The following is an 18722-nucleotide window of genomic DNA, read 5'->3' as shown; positions in this document are numbered from 1 at the left end:
GCAGTGGTCAGGGTAATGGCTATAGCTGGAATCTGAACTCTGAAAACGAAACTCTTTGGTGAAACAACTACCACTTGTATCATAACGTTACTCCAGTTAGGGACATTAATTAGTTACAACGTCGCTTGGGACGTTATTTATTAACGTTAAGTATTTACTAACTAACAGGTTAATCATGTTGCACAATGAATATGTTATGTTCTGTCCAGGTTTGACATGTTCAATTGACATGGTTTCGTTAACGGTTAATAGCTTGTGTGGTTATGGTACAGTGTTGCAAACAGACTAGCTGACGTTATATCGTAAGGTGTGTTTTTTATCAGGCGTTGGGCCAAGAGGAACGGTGTTTCTGGTGCTAGCTAGGTTAGCTTATTACTGCTAGGGTACATTTCTATTTAGCGTTAGCAGCAACGTCAAGATACACTTCTAACGTTACTCTATGTTCATTTACTTCGTTAATGATGTTTCTTCCTAGTTATAGAAAATAGTAGCACAGGCTTAAAGATATCAAGCTAGCTCGAGCTAACTAACTCTATAAGATAGCTTCACAGTATCTGGCCTTGTCCACCAGATAGTAACGTTAACCTGGGTTCATGACACTGGTCGAAGGTTATTCTCGTATTGTAAAAGACACGTTGTGCGATCAAAGAGAGGATGCGGTTACCTTGAAACACCCAAAACTAACTGTTAGCGTAAAATGACAGCCGCTACCATTATGTTACTAAGCCAGTTAGTGTTAGCATTATTAGCTATTAGCATTAATACAAACTCTAAAAGGCAGATCTTTTTTTACCACGAGAGAAGAATATTTGTCAATCTGGTGCCAGTGTTCATTGTCTATTTGAGTTTTTTTGTTGGTGGCTAATTTAATTCATATTTATAATTCTTTGAAATTGTCTTGCGTCGTGTTATTATGAACTGAACTGACGACAACATGAACTTGTAGTACGCTGACGTTAGGTTTCGGTGAGGTATCATTCACAGTTTTGTTTGTCTTTGTATTGCATGTACCGACTACTACTCAGTCAGTTGACATGAAAAACAATGCTTAACTTCCTAAGTCCAAGTCTTTTTATGTGGGCCAAGATGGCCAAAAAGTTAGTTAGTTACAGTAAGTTATTTAGATCTTGATCTATTTGTTGTTTTCTAGGGACACCTCTATCCTTTCTCATATTCAATGATTATCACATTTGTTTTTTAAAAGAGTGCTTTTTGTGTCACCTTGATAAATGAAGTGCTTGTTGTAGTGCATTTTTCCATTTAAATGGTTGTTGTGACCATTAGACTTTGCTTTTTACCTACCTCGTTTATTGTGCTTCCAAATCTTGTGACCAAGCAGGCTAGTCTCTTCTCATTTCCTACAGTAAGTATTGCCATGCAGCATGCTAGAAGGAAGACAGACGTTGTAATGATTGACTGCATACCTGGCTTTACAAATGTGTTCCTTTTCTCAGGCGTGCCGACTGCACTTAGAGTACAGACATTCTCAAGATTTTAATGGGACTTCATTGGGTGTGTTGAGTGTGTTTAGTAACTCTCACCTTAAAATATTTCAGGCTGTAGCTAGTTTCATTTTAATATAACTGTGTCTCAAGAAAACGTCATCCCTCCAATTGTGCAATAAACTTTCGGTCGAACAAATTAAAATCACAAAGGTATCATGTGTAAAGATTTTAATGAATATTTTACAGACGCGTGTTCACTTATCAGTATAATGTCTGATTGTACTGTGTTTTAATCCTGTGATGGCTGTTAGTTCACGCACAGCTGAACTAGCTGTAGTGTAGGCCGTATCCAAATCTCCCTTTAATATGCTTCCCAATGATGCAAATCTAATGATGAGACGAAACATTACAGCAGTCATTGATCCGTGTAAGTGCCTTTCCATAGGAAAGAGTAGCTGCCAATTGCTAGTGCCTGCATTACCTGCTCTCTGGGCAGAGTCGTCCACATGTGATTGTTGGCAAAACGCGGCACAGAGATGGTGTAGTTACACCACCGATGATAACTGAAATTATTGCCATTATTAAAGTTTGTGTCTCAAATTGTGTCTGTTGTAGTGTATGGCGTATCTCTGTATCTTGTAATTTTTTAAAAAACTTTTTTAATCCTTACCTGTTGGATGTGTATTATTACTCATTACAAGAAGTGTGAAGATGTTTTTTCTTTCTTATTTTGTATTTATCTGAGCATCTATAAATCTGAAAAAGCTGTTCAGGATTGAGCCTAAAACTGAGGTCATTAGTGTTTCAACAACATTGGATACATTAGGCATCTACAGAATCCCTGTAAGGCACTGTTTTGGGCTTTCAAGGAATAGATTCATTGTAAAAGAGATCTTTTTTTATTTTCAAGCCTTAGGTCCTCCTTGGAATATATCCGCTAATATTGATTGCTTTATTGAATTTGCCTTGTGCCGGTCTGGAGCAAGATCTCATTTCAGCTGTAGTGAGGAACAGCCACGGTAGACATAATTTGATCTTCAAGTAAAAGGTTAAAGTTTTAATCTCCATCAATCATGACCATGAAGTGTTATGAGAACAGATAATTTAGTTATCCAATATTTTGGTTTTATTGATTGCTTCACAGATTATGCTTTTAGTGCTTGACTGGGATAGCTTCTGGAGAGATGGCATCTCATCTGCAGTTTAGTAAATATTGTTTTCTTCATAAAGAAAAAAAAGAAGTATAAACATAGGACTGGGTGATACGGAGAAAATCTGATATTTTTTAAATCACGAAAAGAGACACAATGTTACATCATTACAATTAGGGCTTCAACAAATGATTATTTTCATTATCGATTAATCTCTTGATTATTTTCTACTTTAATCATTTGTTCTATAAAATGTCAAAAAATAGTGGTAAAGTGGTTTCTCAAAGTCCAAAGTGATTTCTTGAAATGTTTTGTCAGTCCAAAATAATTTTTCTGCCAATCGACTAGTCGATTTGTCGACTAATTGTTGCAATTCTAATTACGAGACTAAATCTAGTCTCGTATCGATATATTGCCCAGTTATATTTAATAGAAATAAAGATATTGTAAGAATAATAATGGCTGACTTTATGTGTAACAGATGATCCATGTTGTTTTACCTACAGAAAATGGACTGATTTATGTCTGTTTTTGCTTTTTCAGATACCCAGCTAACATCAAACCCATCGGTTACCCATCTTTCTCGTCGCTGTTGTCTTTGACTCTGGGTTGCCACGTCTGATGCAGCCCTGCAGCATGGAGAGTGTTCACTGTCTCACTGAAGGCTGACCAGAAGGAATGAGGAACTCCCGGAGATGTTCCCACGTGGCCTTGTGGATGCAGTAGCTGGCTTTCGGAGTGCTTTTTTATGACTAGTATTGTATGCGTGTCTGTGGGCACGTCCTTGCACAACCTGCCTATTGTTCAGGCAGGGACATGCTACTCTGAGACTGGAGCTGGAGCCCCTCTAGTAAACAAGGAACTCAAAGTAAAAAAGGGAAGCACTCGCCAGAAGAGCTGTCGGATTGACACACGGGGCACTTCGGCTCATTCAAGTGTCTTCTGAACCATTGCACATTTTAACAGCAACACCTTTCCTCTGTCCTGTGAGGTTCTGTCTCCCTACCCCTCCCTAAAGTGTCCTCTGTCATTACTGGAGTTTGCATGGCTGAAGAATAACCGTGGAGAGGCCAGGGTATCACAAGCTTATTGATTTTGATAAGAGAGGGGGCAAGGGAGAGACAGAGGAAGGGAAAAAGATGTCTAAGACAACAGGCAGCAGGACTGGACATGGGGGCCGGAGTTCAGGGACCAATTCTGGAGTTCTTATGGTTGGCCCAAACTTCCGTGTGGGTAAAAAAATTGGCTGCGGGAACTTTGGAGAGCTGCGGTTGGGAAAAAATCTCTATACTAACGAATATGTGGCCATCAAATTGGTAAGTGCATTCTCAGGGTTGGTGAAGTAACGCATAAAAAAAAAAATGAACTCACAATTTCACGTATTATGTACATTACATTACTGTTCTGGTATATTTTCAATATCAACCCACATCCTATGTGAAGACTCTTTGACCTAAGAGAGTCAAAGACAGGAAGTAAACTGTCAGCCACACCCTCCTCCCACAGGTTGGCCGCATGTACTGTTAATGAGTCAACCATTCTCTCCCTGTGTTTATCAAAGAGGTGAAGACGACTTGATTGGATAACATCTTAAATCAGATCTTGACTTGTTTCTTTTTCAAAGGGCAGGCAAGATGAAATTAACTTTATCTTTTAGCTTAACTTTTTTTAGTTCCTCGAAGTGTTTGTAAACAAGTGTGGTATGACTTACTTGCTCTCCTCTGGACCGAAATTCATGCCTTGAAGGTTTCACAAATGTAAAAATAGTCTTTGGAAAATCCAAAGCTTCAAGCTCCCTGTCTAGCCTACATTGTCCTTAGTTATAGAGACTTAATGTCAATTCTTGTGAAAGCTCTCCCTCTAATATGCTCACACCAGGCCCTATGATCGATCAATCAATAACATACATAATACAACCCCCTTTTTTCAGAGCCACTGGTTAAGTAGCATTTAGACAAGCTGTGAGAAACCACATTCAATGTCAGGGCCTCTTTGTTTTCCGATTGTTAGATTCCAGGTAGTGACTACTCAACGATTTCCTCCGCACATCAACTTTTCTCTTATCTTTTCTTTGCCATAAATGTTTTGCCACTTGTAGCGCTTTGATCACTGGCAGATGTTTTTCTCTCTCTCGCAATGTCTTAATATAAGCACGGCATAACTCAGACTCCAGTTAAGTAGTCCTACTGGAGCTGAATGGTGGGCTTGGCGTCATCTCCACCACACCGTATCGCCCAGCAAGGTTATTATCTCTAAACGGGCATCCACTGAAGGCTTTGCTAACCACATAGAAGGCAGAGGTTAGCAAACAGCTGTAATTGCAGTTTGCCTCTCTAAAATCTCTAGTGCTGGCTGCCTGTGAACCCTCCCATCTGTTTGGGTATTTTTATCCCCATGGTGTCCAGCTATATCTGTATCTGGCATTGGGGCCATAACATTGCGCCATGGATCCTGTAGCTTATTGGACCCAGCGTTTATTTGAATGTAAAAGTGACAATAGGAAGTGAGTTAATGGTGTCAACAAGCACAAAGCCCAGCTAGTAGTAGGGCAAGCACTCTGGATTAATTATGATTTCATTTTGAGGACTAATTTCAGGTGGTGATTAATGTTTTCTTGTTACATTAATGACTCCAGTGGCCTAATTTAATATACATATATCTTTTTGGCTTCTATTTTCAAAACAAACAACACAAATTTGACTTATTTTCTAAGTAGTTTTCGACCCATGCGCTGGTGTTTTTACGCTTTGTATGGAGAGGCCTTCTCCCATGTTAATTCTTACTTTGTCATTGTTGAAGTGTTGATCTACGAGGAAACCAAAAAGGAAACTTTGTTTAGGTGTCAAAGTGTGATTTGTTATCTGTCTTGTTGAAACTAGTTTAATCTTTCTCCTTTGTTGCAACTCAATGAATTGTAGATGGCAGCCTCTGCAGGACAGCACATAATGATGACTCAGTGTTGAGGTGGTGCCTTTATGTGCTGAGTGTCCTGTGTACCAACTCTCAGAGCAGGGCCTGTGGGTGGAGCCTGCCTGCACCTGGGACAAAGGTGAACGCCAGCGTCTCCCTGCTCCACCATGTGATAGCAGAGATAGAGACGTATGGCAGGCCAGTGCACAAGATCCTCTGCCAGTGGATCTGGAACTGCTGTGACTGCTGCTGCAGAAAGCAAGAGAGAAGGGGGGGGGACTGCAGAGTGCTGAAAGGTCTTCTTTGTTAGCAGGCCTTGTCGAGACAGTGGTTCAGTCTTTGGTTCAGCTGGATGCTTTCTCACACTGACAAACGCTTATGTGATGGAGGCAGGACCATATAGCTGCTGCTGTATGTACACTGCAGGCTGTACTCTCAAGGGGAGATCCCAGTGTCTTAAAGAAATGGCAGCATTTAATGCCTGCTTTCTGTCTAGGCTTAACGTAGAAACAAGCCACTATTGCCACCAATGCACTCCCCTGGCATGATGACATAACTGTCTACTCAGCAAATTATCATCTAATCCTCTTTTTCCCTGAAACGTTGATCTCACCACTGAATTATACAATTTTTATTAATGCTTTTGCTCTCGCTCTCTGCCATTATCTTATCTTACAGCTTGTATTGTATTATAGTCCCTTTGCATGTAGTTGGTCTTTGACAGATGAGGTGCCTGTGAGACATGCTGCTGGTACCATAAGTAATAAACCAATTGGAGGCCTCATTGTGTCGACAAACACTTTTGACAATGACAAGTGGCTGTAATATCATCCCCATATGGGAGGAGTGTAATAAATGAATGTTACAGTGTTGGGACGTATTGTACAAAATGCGCCTCCCATAGCTGAGCGGGGGGGGGGGGGGGGGGGGGCAGGGCAATATTGGAGATACAGGGAGACAAAGACAGAGACCTACTGTGCATTGTGTGCCAGCCATGTACATACAGAGCAGTGTTTTACCTGATGTATGTTGGCTTGTTCAAAGCACAGATTGATTTCAGACTTGAAAATGAAATTGCTCTTTGTCATCAAAAAATACAATGGTAGTCCAGGCTTCTTATTTTTAGCCTGTGAACTTGATGGACCCAGCTGAAATGACGAGTGTTGCCTGTGGACTTTATCAGCTAAAGCAAGAAACAAGGCTGTTATTGTCTTTTCAAAAAAAGACAAAGAGGGTTGTCGTTATCTAAGGAAAGGATCTAGCGGAGTGCATCATGTAAGTTAGAGACAACCCAGTTAGCTAGCTAGGTTTGTAGTCTCGTGTTAATGAAAACTGTTTCATAGTAAAAAAGTGACTGGAATCTCAGTTAAATCTTTGAAGCTGCACAAATGATAACCCACAGACAATTATCACCTGACTCCGTAGTTCCCCTCAGCTCTACAGCTTGTTTTAGCATCTTTGTGCTCATTGTTTTTGCTTTACCAGACTGCAAATGTACTGTTAGATTCAGTCTCACTGCTCTCATCAGTGTTGTTTACAGTTGCACCAGGCAGCTGTTTAAAAAAAAAACAAGAACTCTAACTTGGTAAAGAACCAAACCGAGTTATAAGAAGAGTAAATGATGGGCTTACACGTTGCCAGATATCTGATCCTGATGATTGTTGATATAGCTGCATGTCTGCTAGATGTGTCGATTGGCAGATAAGATGTGGGCCAAAACAACGTTTTGAGGCAATGATGTGAGCTTGTTGTGGAGTATTGCACCCAAGTGGCCAAAAGAAAGATTAATGATGCTTGCAGTATTTCATTAATAAATATATATATATATATATATATATATATATATATATATATATATATATATTTTTTTTTTTTTATATATATTTTCTTATTTATTTATTTGCTCGCTCGCTCACTGGTATGTAGTTGTTCTGTATGTATGGGGAGCATTGGAATGCGTCAGGCAGATATTTTTTATTTTCGCTGGCTGAGTCACTGATGCAGAGGCACAAGAGTCGGGTTGTTAATGTGAGTGAAGCCACTCGCGGTGCTGGTCAGTCGTGATACGCTGAAGGAAATCTGAGATGTTGTACTGAACTCCCCTGTCTGCCTCCCACTGAAGCATGATAAGCAACTCTTGTTGCAGTCTACCTCAGCAGCTTACACCAGCCGGCAATGAGGCAGTTGTCAAAGAACTTCGAAGGCACAAAAGCACCGACTGCATGTTTGGCTGGAATTAAAGTGACATTTTGACGATTTAAGTTCTTCCGTACTCTGCTCGGGCTCTCCAGAGAGCATTTTGGGCAGGCTGCATGAATAAATCCTTTGTCAACAGCATGTAAAAGCCTACCTTCAGTCAACTAGCTAATCCTCTGAATCAGTAGCCATTACAACACAGTACATTCACACAGATACGTTTTTGCGTCATGGATAATTTAGTATCGGTCACACAACCTGCACAGGAGAGTCTAAATGTTCCTGAGTCTAAATGTTGCTGACTTCCGAGTAGCAACAACAACAAACAGTGCAAATTGTGACAGCACACACAACAGGTTTGATTAAGGGGGGGGGGGGGTGTGCCTATAGAGCAGTAAGTGCTGTGTAATTATACCTTGTAAGTGTACATCGTAGTTCATGGCAAAGCTCATCACATTTTCCATTTAAGAGTTAAGTTTCTCACACTTTCTCCATTGTGATTGAGGTGACTGCCATGAGTTTCCACTGTCCTTTCATAGCTGTCTTTAAAGTGGCAAACAAGAGCCAAAATAACCAAATCAGATGATTTGTGATAAAATCCCTAACTGCCAGGACCCAATAGAAAACATTTATATTATGTACAAGCTCAAAGTTAAACAAATGAGTACGATACAGTACGTTGAACTTATGCCACGCCTCGCTCCAGTATTCAATGACAAAGGAGAATTGCCTCTTGTGTTCACAAGAGTGGAACTTCCCCTGCCTGTTTGTTTAGATCTCTGGCACCACTGTGCTGTGTCTGCCTTCCACAGACTATAAAACATGCTGCTAAAGAGCCACATTTGACATAAAAGCTGATATCTTAAATTGACAAAGGCCGTTTCAACTTCCTGAGTCATACCTATTTCCATATGTCAAAACGATCTGAAGAAATGTTTTCACTCAGAATAATTTTGAGAAGTATATGACAGCTCTCTTAGGTCCACCCACGGCCTGATTAAGGATTTTATCGACACCAGTACTCTTATCGATTGGGTTCCTTATCAAAACTCGTTTGTTTTGTGAAAGACAAATAAGAAAATAATCAATATTGCTTTATTATTCTTACGTCAACAAATAGTTGTTCTTGAGCAGCAATGTTTAAATAACTCACTATTGTAGGCTAGGCTATTTCAATGCCAACAACAAATGTATAAAATAAACAATATTCCTTACCAGCATGGGACTCAATAAAGTTAAACCATACAGCTGCTTCCCTTATTAATAACTATGTATTGAACACAACAGTTAACTCCGGACCTTATCGATACTCCAAGTATTTACTACTATCTTATCGGTTCCCGTTTAGAACCGGGTTCCGGGGGGGGGGGGGCATCCCTCGGCCTGATAATAGACATTAAATTTGAACTTCTGTGGAAGCCATCTTCAGTGTTGACAATGAGATGACTCGATACACCATTAACTATTCCAAGGCCATCTCGCCGTTCAGTTAGCTGCACCACACCTCTTCCTCAGCACCTTCGAAATGGAACAATTCAATTTCAACACAATCAATGTTAATCGTCTCGTCTACATCACGATAATTCGTCTCAATTGGTACATGAAGTGAACCTGGGTCAAAGGCCACAATTACACCCCCTTTGTTCAAATTCCCCAGAACATTCAATTGATGTCTAATTCTGGCTGATTTCAACCAGTGCTAGGTTATCGCTCTGCATTTTGGAAGGCAGCTGATGGCTCCATCTGGGTGTGTTAAATCTGAGCTGAAACAGGAGAAGTGCTGGACGCCGGCCGGCTGTTGCTCTCTGACACCACTCGCTCCTTAACACCACCTCCCAGCCAAAGACACCTCTGATCATAAAGACTGCATGAATGGAGAAACTCACACACACACTTCCCATCCTTTCCATTTGTTTTAGCTTTAGAGTTAACATCATTACTTCCTCTGTGAAGGCTGCTGAGTAGACATGCACTATTTAGATGTTTGAGTTGCTCTGTCTAAGATGAGGGGAGTCACATTGCAGGTTGCATATTGTGAGTTGGTTTACAGGGCGAAGGTCAGGGTCTATTCTGGGCCTCATGCATAATGCTGGGTCTGTTCCCCTGAATATGGCTCACATAGGCATACATATGTGCACGTTAAATGTCAGATTGGCTTTACACATGATAAACAACACAGATGTGTTTATAAGTGTTGTATTACATCATCGCAGATGTCTGTTTTACAGGATCCCCTTTTCTAGTTCACCACAACATGGCATCATGTGTCTAGTAAGTAATGTGGGAAATCAATAATTTTACAATATTGGTGAATTACCAATGGTAATATTAAAAAGTTAAAATGTATTCGACTTGACTGTGGGGCTGCAACTAACTTCTTTATTTAATTTATTTCATGATCAATTGATTTTTCGTCTATAAAATGTCAGAACAAAGTGGAACATGTCCATGTTTACTTCCTTAAATAGTTTGTTTTATCCAACCAACAGTCCACAACTCAAAGGATATGCGGCACACAGTGTGAAGGCCGTGGTTTATTGTTACATATCTGTTACTCGCTGCCCCCTCCCTTTCATTTGGGGGTGATTACTCCATCCTGTCGCATAGGTCAATTCTGATCTTTCTCAGCTGTGGTGGAGCAGAGATCAGATTTAGCCCAGATGACATCATATGCAGAGTTGGTTAATCCCAGGAAGAGGACTGTGTGTGTGGTGCTGATGGCTTGCTCCATCCACACAAGTCTACGGAGGCGACCACAGGTTGAAATACAGAAACCACCACCTAATCCGTCATGACATACCGTAATCATATGTTTATACTAGCTTCAAGTGTTTTATTCTAAGAGATCCTTGAAATGGCATGCAACAGTCCATCTCACACTCATCCCCAGGATGTTGTAAATACAGGATTTGATCCCACTCGGGAAGTATTTGCTGCTTGTGCTGATATTGACATATCTGTAAGCGTTTTAGCTTTGAGCAGCAGCTAGTAGAAGTCACTATATGCTCATGTCCGTCGTCCATTCAGTCATCGTCGTGATTGCCAGCAGATAAGAGTGGCTGAAGAATGGTGATATCGTATTGGTTGTTGTGGTCCTTTAACGGGCACGAACATGTGAGTATGGTATAACAACGGCAGAAACTGCAGTTCTGGTAGCATGTGGTCTGATTTGGGGAGGTATTAACTCTAAAACTGGACAAAGAAATCAGCAATGCAACCAAAACTGTTAACCTGCAGGCACACAAGATGAGTTCATTTTCATGTCTGTATTCAACCCGTTAAACAACCCGTATACATGACAAAGACGATTTATCAGATGCACAGAATTTTTTATTTTGTCATTTGAGCAGTTTCACTGCTAATATTGCCCAAAATTAAGTGAAACAGTGTTATAGACCACTGAGATGTAATGGCATTGGAAAGGAGAGTCTGAGCCTTAAGACAGATATATGTACACGCACGTAAAACAAAATGTATGTTTCAGTCATCGAAATGTCAGACGGACAAAAACTGGCAAAAGGCCTGAACGGCCACAAATCAGGAAAGGTCCATTTCAAAGACAGGATACACCTAGACCGCATGATGCAACACAATATGTCACGAGCCCAGATACACAGCTGCAGCGTGTAACAGCTGAGGCAGAGAGGTTCCTGTCGCAGCAGGTTGGACAGGGAAGGGCCCTTCTGGTCTGGGGTCAGCTGTCCTGGACATGGTCCACCACACTTGGCAAAAAGCTGCTCTCTGCGTGACACCGTACCGGGTATTCAAAACTTACACTCCAGTTAAGTATTACAAAATGAATCAAGTTGAAGTATGTTTTTTTTTGCCTTTTATTTTGCCCTGCAAATGTTGCAACACTAAATTTATATAAAAGGCAACAGAAGTTTTGATGATACTAATACCAAAGGGGATAAGATGACGGCTGAAGCTGACTTCATTTTTTGGATATATGCTGAGGAGAAATTAGTTCTGGGCGATATGACAAAAAAAATCAATATCACAGTATTCTTTTTTTTTTAACATTTGGGTGGTTTCAGTGTGACACTGTGTTCATTTTTATTTGGCATGGCCTTTGTCTATGTTTATGGTGACTTATGATATACTCAGGAGTACATAGAAATAGAATGTATAAATATATTTTCTTACGGCTTTAATTTCTGTAGGGTGTGCTTGACCCCACAATATTGTTCAAAAAAATGAAGAAATCAGAATGCATGGAACAGTTGCAGAATGTTTCAAATAATTTACCGTGCAAACTGCAAAGTAGTAGAAAAAAACCTTGAACATCAATGAGTTAGTTTGAACTTTCTGTTCAAAACAAACTCTTTTTAACAGTTATAAAACTGACAAATGGTCTGTTGTAGAAAAGTGGGCGACTGTAACAATCGGTGTTGTTGGTACAATATTGAGAAAGTACTTTTGACCCGGCCCGACATCGAATCCAGTGGTTTAATCATTTATCCCGTCCTCGACTGTCTGTAGTCTCATCATAATCATTGATCCCGTCCTTCTGGACAGTCTGTAGTCTCATCATAATCATTGATCCGTCCTTCTGGCGGCCTTGAATTCAACAACCTCAATCGCACTCTGTATTCCACTATGTCTTGGATTTTTTTTACAACCAAAAAACTTCCAAACAGACACAGCTCCCCCCTCGAACACAAGTTCTTGTAGTGCATCTCCGGACTCACTTTCTTCAACCTCAATCTCTTTTTTCTTTTCTTTAATGTGCCGTAGCGACGGAGCCTCTCCCAACTGTTTTGTGGCTAGCTCGCAGCTATAAAGTTACCCCTTTGGTGGTGTAAATTTGTAATTTGTAAAACTATTAATTTTACAAGTTGTTTCTGTCACAAATTGTTGTGTGCCATGGTGTTTTACCCTGTCAAATAGTTAGTTGTGGGTATTAATTGCAGTGTTCTAACCATGCGTGGAAAGGGTACACAGTTGATACCCCTCTCAATGCACTCGCAGGTCCCCCTGGTCGTAGCGCTCTTCACGGCTGTATATGAAAAATACAAATTGCACAGGAAATTAAAACCAGTATACCGGATGAATCGGTATACCGCCCAGCAATAGCCAGAATACATTCCCTTTTACAAAAGTGCTTCTGTGGGTGCTGCCCTGCCATGTCGTGGCAGCATGTCTGCACAGGGAGCAGATCAAAGATTATTTGATATGAGCAGGGGCTGTGAAAAATCCTTGTCTTATATGCGATGATGTTACATCAGACATTTGCAGCTCGGTTCTGGTCATTTGCACAGCCATAGCTTAGCCCATCTGCTATGAATAGAGATGACTCTTAAGTACGTAAAGCTGACATAAGCCTCTCTTTCCGATTGTAAGCTGTTTTAGGGTCCTGTGGTTTGGCGCCATCTGCTTTGATTAATTTATATATTTGATATTTTCTTTTCCTCTCCTCATTGGCATGGCCTGACTTGTTGGTGACATGCTCGTTGTCCATGTGGGCGGTAGATGACTCTCCGCCTCCGAGACGGGTCACGTGTCTTCCTCCCACAGGCCTCCACTCCTCTGCATTGCCTCCCGTCTTTCACTCTCTCACTCTCTAGCCCTCATGCATGCCTGCATATAACAAAAATGATAAAATATCAATGCATTTCTCTTATTAGCCATTGCATGTTCCCTGTCCCTCAGAAGACATGCAAGCATAGAAAACTGGTTATTAACATTAGCCAATCAGGTGTTTGATGACATTGACACAGACCCTCCCACTTAAAACAGACGTGTTGGAATATAAATCTCAGCAACACAGAAAGGACCATAGGGCTCCTGCTCTGTCTCTGCCTTCACCTCAAAACATCCAAACATCTCTGGCTAGCACCCGGAGCGGATCGTGCTGTATGCTGTGTTTACGCCAAACAGACTTTACATACAAAGTCAGTGCAAAGACGCGAGTGAAGGCGAAATTTACTCTGGCGATAAATTCGCTCGACGCTGTGTTGTGAAAGCCTATCAGCGTTGAGATGCTCCTCCTGTCATCATTAACGTCCTGCTGTTGTTGAATCAGGAAACAAATACTGTAGCTGGCAACCAGAGCTCTACGATACCTCATATTAGTAGAGACCGGACAAAACTATGTATAAATGTATGTGTATAAACCATATGGTACAAACAATGAAAAAGACGCTGCAGTATTTACGCCGAGATAACCTTATATTGAGTGTTGATGGAGCTGCTACAATGTTAGCATAGCATACAGCTATAGTAAACCACTCAACTTGCTAGATACAGTGAATACAGCTTGATGAAATTGACCGATCGCCTCTGGATGATGTTATGAACCCAGACGGCGTTTAGTGTCCCGGGATATCTGGGACTTCCACAACTTGTACAACACAGAAACAGTGGTGATCCCATAGGACTGAGACTGGTTATTGAAAAGGATGAAAGAGGAAGGTCCTTACTTTGGTGAACACAGCGCATAGTGTGTGTGTGTGTGTGTGTGTGTGTGTGTGTGTGTGTGTGTGTGTGTGTGTGTGTGTGTGTGTGTGTGTGTGTGTGTGTGTGTGTGTGTGTGTGTGTGTGTGTGTGTGTGTGTGTGTGTGTGTGTGTGTGTGTGTGTGTGTGTGTGTGTGTGTGTGTGTGTGTGTGTGTGTGTGTGTGTGTGTGTGTGTGTGTGTGTGTGTGTGCGCGCGCGCCTACGTGTTAGGAGGGCACCAGAAGAGAAATGCTTCTGATTTAATGGAGTGAATGTGGGGGCTTAAAAGTTTTCAGATTTTAGTTTATATAATTTGAAACGGAAGTGCTTTGGAATCAGATGCACATGGGAAAGATATAATCTCAATCAAGCACCTCTTGAGAAGTTGTGAGGCATTTTCATAAATGTGTAAGTAAAGAAAAAAAGGCCTTACAATAGAGGTAACTGTTATGTATGGCTGTTTCATATCGTTTGTCAAATTGATAAGTAATCTCTGATATGCCAAACAAGATATCGTACATCTTTGGACTCCTGTAAAGCCAGTATGGTTGGCAGAGTGTGAAAAGGGGGGCTTTAGGCTGTGGCACAGCTATTTAAGATTAAGGAAAGGAATTAAGTTGGGTGTGTATTTGTTTGTTCTGTCCTCTTCACGTTTGTCTATAATGCCCTTGTCATCATAAGAGTGGGGTTAATCAGATTACACTTTAGGTTGTAAAGCTGGAGCTAGCGATATAATGAACAATATGTCCCAGCGGCTTGATTACCTGCCATGTCAGCACAAAAACCTGCTGTTCACCAGCTGGAAGTGCTCTTTATCCTCTCCCATCCCACAAGTCTGACCCGAGACTGAAGTTAAGTTATATTAGGCATTGAAACTACAACAGTGTATTGTAGGTATTTAAGTTAATTGCAGGTCAAGATTATCCTGTTGATGTGTATGCAAGGTTGTCACTCACACACTACTTTCTTGTGCTTTTAGTGATGTTGTAGTGAGTGAACGGCGTGCAAGGATTGATGTTTCAAAATGACTTTACAGATTACCTTTTAAATAAATACACAATGCTCTGTTTCTCCCCCCCCCCCCCCCCCCCCTCCCCCCGCAGGGTTAACTGAGCCGACCAACCAACATCGCAGAGAAAGATTATTGAATGACCGATTTGTGGGCTATGTTCTATTCAACACTCACCGTTCTCTTTTTCCCCTCTCTTCTCTTTCAGGAACCTATAAAGTCCAGGGCACCACAGCTCCATTTGGAGTATAGATTTTACAAACAGTTGGGGAATTCAGGTAAGAGAGATGCAATGTGTAGTTTATTAGTCTCTGACAGACGACACCATAATGAGTTAAATGTGAATGGGCATGAAGAGAAAACTCAGACTTTAGACCCACAGACAATTATGTGCAGCTGGATCAACACTTTTGTGTTTGAGATATTAAAGAAGGCAATGTCATTATCATTATTGTTATGTAGTTAAATTAGCTAGCAATGGGACAAAGCTTGAATTCTAATGTTCACACTCTGATATGGAGTTTGCTAAATATGTTGGTTTTACTCAGCTGAGTGGATTCTTTTGTATAGATTTTCGGATTTAGCTTGTGTGAGACAATTAGAAACAAATTAGGAGACAGACGGGGAGACTGACTGACCACTGCTCAGTGTAGCATGGACAGAGATGCCGATCCGGTAGTCAGAGCTAACCACCCATGAGAAGCTACTGTCAGACTCTCGACAGTCACTAGAAGCACGTTTATGCTCCTTTGAGAGAGTGTTGTAGCTGGGCAAGAGGCTCTACCATGAGTGAGAGTGTCAATAGCTGAAGCCATACTGTTCTTCTTGTGGTTAATGTCACTGTTGGTAGGACCTAAATAACTGTTTACGCTCCTAATGTAGCACAATTGCTGGTGGGCTCATTTTTGTGTTCACTGCCACTGCAGAAGAACAAATCTCATTCATGTACAACTTTATGTTTTGCTCCAGGCTTGCTAATGCTAGCGCAACCAGCAGCTATGTGTGAGAGGGACTATGGTTAGCCAATGTTCTCCTTTACGTGATGCGTCAACTGCTAAAACAGTCGGAGGGAGGGGGCAACGTACATAGACAGTCTTTCCTCTTTCGTCATGATTAGGAGGAGCCAGACAATTCAGCTGAAGCTAACTTTAAAATCCAAGCTGACGCATACAAGCTAGTGGTATTTGTCTAATAGCATAGGATTCCTCTGGTCCTGGCTCGTTGTCTCTCTCTGCCTTTGGTTGTTTACTCTGGCACATTAAACACATCTTGACCTTCCCTTCTTCCATTGAGTCCACTGCTGGCCTTCGGCCTTCTTCTTATTGTATGAAGTCTGGGGTTGTGCAACATGAAAACAATATTCCTAGCCCTGACATGCGACAGTAGAACAGGTGTGATGCCATCTAAGTGTTTCCAAATGCCCACTGATCATGATTACACTATTGCTTCACACAGTTGTTCATTGCAAGCAGTAACCTTCATGAGTAAAATACCTGTTCAACAAGCATCAAACCTGTAGAAAAGCAATATTTCCATGTGCTCTGTCAGCAGTCTCTCATCCACCGCCTATTTTACACAAACGCTTGAATTGTGACAAACTAAAACAAAAGCTGTCTGTAATAGGGTCAATCGACTAATTGGTGCAGATAGGGTTTTACAAACTATTGTAATGGTGTAGTTGCCAATGGCTGCTCAGCCGCCACAAGTCATGCTGTCGTACATCACCATTTTATATGGGGGGGGGGGGGGGGGGATCAATTCCTAGACGCATTGCGATTCTCTCATTAACGATTTCGACTCGATGCAGAAAACTCAATCATCAGAAATTTCAAACTCAGTTCTCAATCTCAACGTTATGATCGCCTGTCACAATTCTGTGACACCGGGCTGGCCGTTCCTAACCGCTGCCCCTGAACGCAACAGACGATGCATCAAGAACAATTGCTAATCCTGTTATAATCTTATCGTAGCCCTGTGAATTGGCATTGAATCGTGAGGAGCCTGTCCCCCCCACTCATTTTATATAGAGGCTCCATATACATAATGACCTTCAATTTTGCTCAAAGTATCTGTGTGCATGTGATTAACTAAGGATTGAATACGGGGTGACAAAAAAATGTTTTTTTAAAAACGCAAAAGTGTACGCAAAAGTAGCCGACAGAAGTAAAACTCCAGCTGATGTGGTGGTGAGGTGAACTTTCACTTCTCTCCTAAATATGAGGGCTCGCACCTTTTTATGGTTAGTTGATCTTCAGTTCCAGAATCATCAAATGACTTGGTTTTTGATGTTCAGTTATCCAGATTTACTGATTTAGTTATTTCTTAAATAATTACTGCTTGGATGTTCAGTTCAACAGTTATCCAGTTTGTACATTCTGTAATAGAGTAGGTTGTTTATTGGGTTTTTTTCACGGGGGAAGGATAGCGGCCGATTAATCGACTATTGACTATTCCTACTCCAAACTATCGTTATCACATCAGCCTTTAAAATTCCACCGTTGGTTGACCTCTCGTCTGTTAGTAGTCTAACTGTTGAGCGTAGTTTGCCACGATATGTTTTTTGCAGATTTTCCTGATATTATGCTGGCCATAAATTATTTTCTTGACAAAGGCAAAAACCACCTCAAGCAAGCATAACTTTTATTTTTTTTTATGCAATTGAGGAAGCACTTTAAATATATAAAAATACAATGCAGACTAGTAATATATTTAATCCTCTGTTAAGGTTAGACATTGTCAATTGTCAATTGTGTCAAACACAGAGACACTTTCAGTAGTTTAACTCTTAAAATGCATCTATAGTTTGACCACAGAGCAGAGAGGTCCTGTCTCCAGCTGATGACTGACTACTCCACCATGATATGACAGAAAGGCTCACTTGACTGTTAAGCATGGGAGGAGGCGATAGATTAAATCTGCTTATGTTGTCAACGATGCAAAATGTGGACACGTGACCCTGTTAGTCCTGCTCAACCCGAGAGCCTCAAATATGTCACAGCATGGATGACTCAGCACTTAACGCCCAGGAGGAGCTTATCTGCACACTGTTAATTCTCTTAAGATCACACCAGTTGGGGTTGTGCCTTCCAGATCACATATTTTTGTGAAAATTGAAAAAAACGACGTGGCGTAACGGTTGCTCTTGGCAGTAATGGCGGTCTTGTATTGGTGAGGAGTTTGTGGCTTCAGTCATTTTACCTCTGCTGTCAGGCGACTGGCTGCAGAGAGGTTGTGCAGTGTTTATGGAACCAACTATCATTTAACGGTATTTCACTGGCTGATTTAGCTCATGCAGTCATAGATGCATGATTGTATGGATGTCACTGTAATTAGTGCCACATATAGGGAGGTTTCCCCTGGAACAATTTCTCTGATAGTTATCCTTATGCCTGTGAATATTCATGGACCCCAGCATGACTGTTAACGGCATGATATGCTGTGACAGCCGCCACTCTGCTCTCATACGCCGTTTACAGCCGACAAGGCCGTCCAGACCGACAGTGTCGTCACTGAAGCGTAGCACCCACCCTCCAGTTCCCCCTCAAATAAACAGTTTGCTCTGTCTGCATGTTTGC

At 41.2% G+C, this 18722-nt stretch overlaps 1 protein-coding gene across 2 annotated transcripts in view; it reads left to right on the top strand.

Annotated features, from left to right (window-relative positions):
• Positions 1 to 18722, top strand: part of csnk1g2b (casein kinase 1, gamma 2b) — a 32234-nt gene that overhangs the window by 322 nt on the left and 13190 nt on the right. For both annotated transcript variants that reach the window (XM_079267411.1, XM_079267410.1), the window contains exons 2-3: positions 3140 to 3912; positions 15356 to 15425. In XM_079267411.1, coding sequence (XP_079123537.1) covers positions 3736 to 3912; positions 15356 to 15425 — 247 coding nt within the window. In that variant the 5' untranslated portion in view covers positions 3140 to 3735. The remainder of the gene's footprint in view (positions 1 to 3139; positions 3913 to 15355; positions 15426 to 18722) is intronic.

The sequence above is a fragment of the Melanostigma gelatinosum genome (genome assembly GCF_949748355.1).
Source record: "Melanostigma gelatinosum genome assembly, chromosome: 4".
In the NCBI taxonomy this organism is placed as follows: Eukaryota; Metazoa; Chordata; class Actinopteri; order Perciformes; family Zoarcidae; genus Melanostigma; species Melanostigma gelatinosum.
This window is presented reverse-complemented; position numbering and strand designations above follow the sequence as displayed.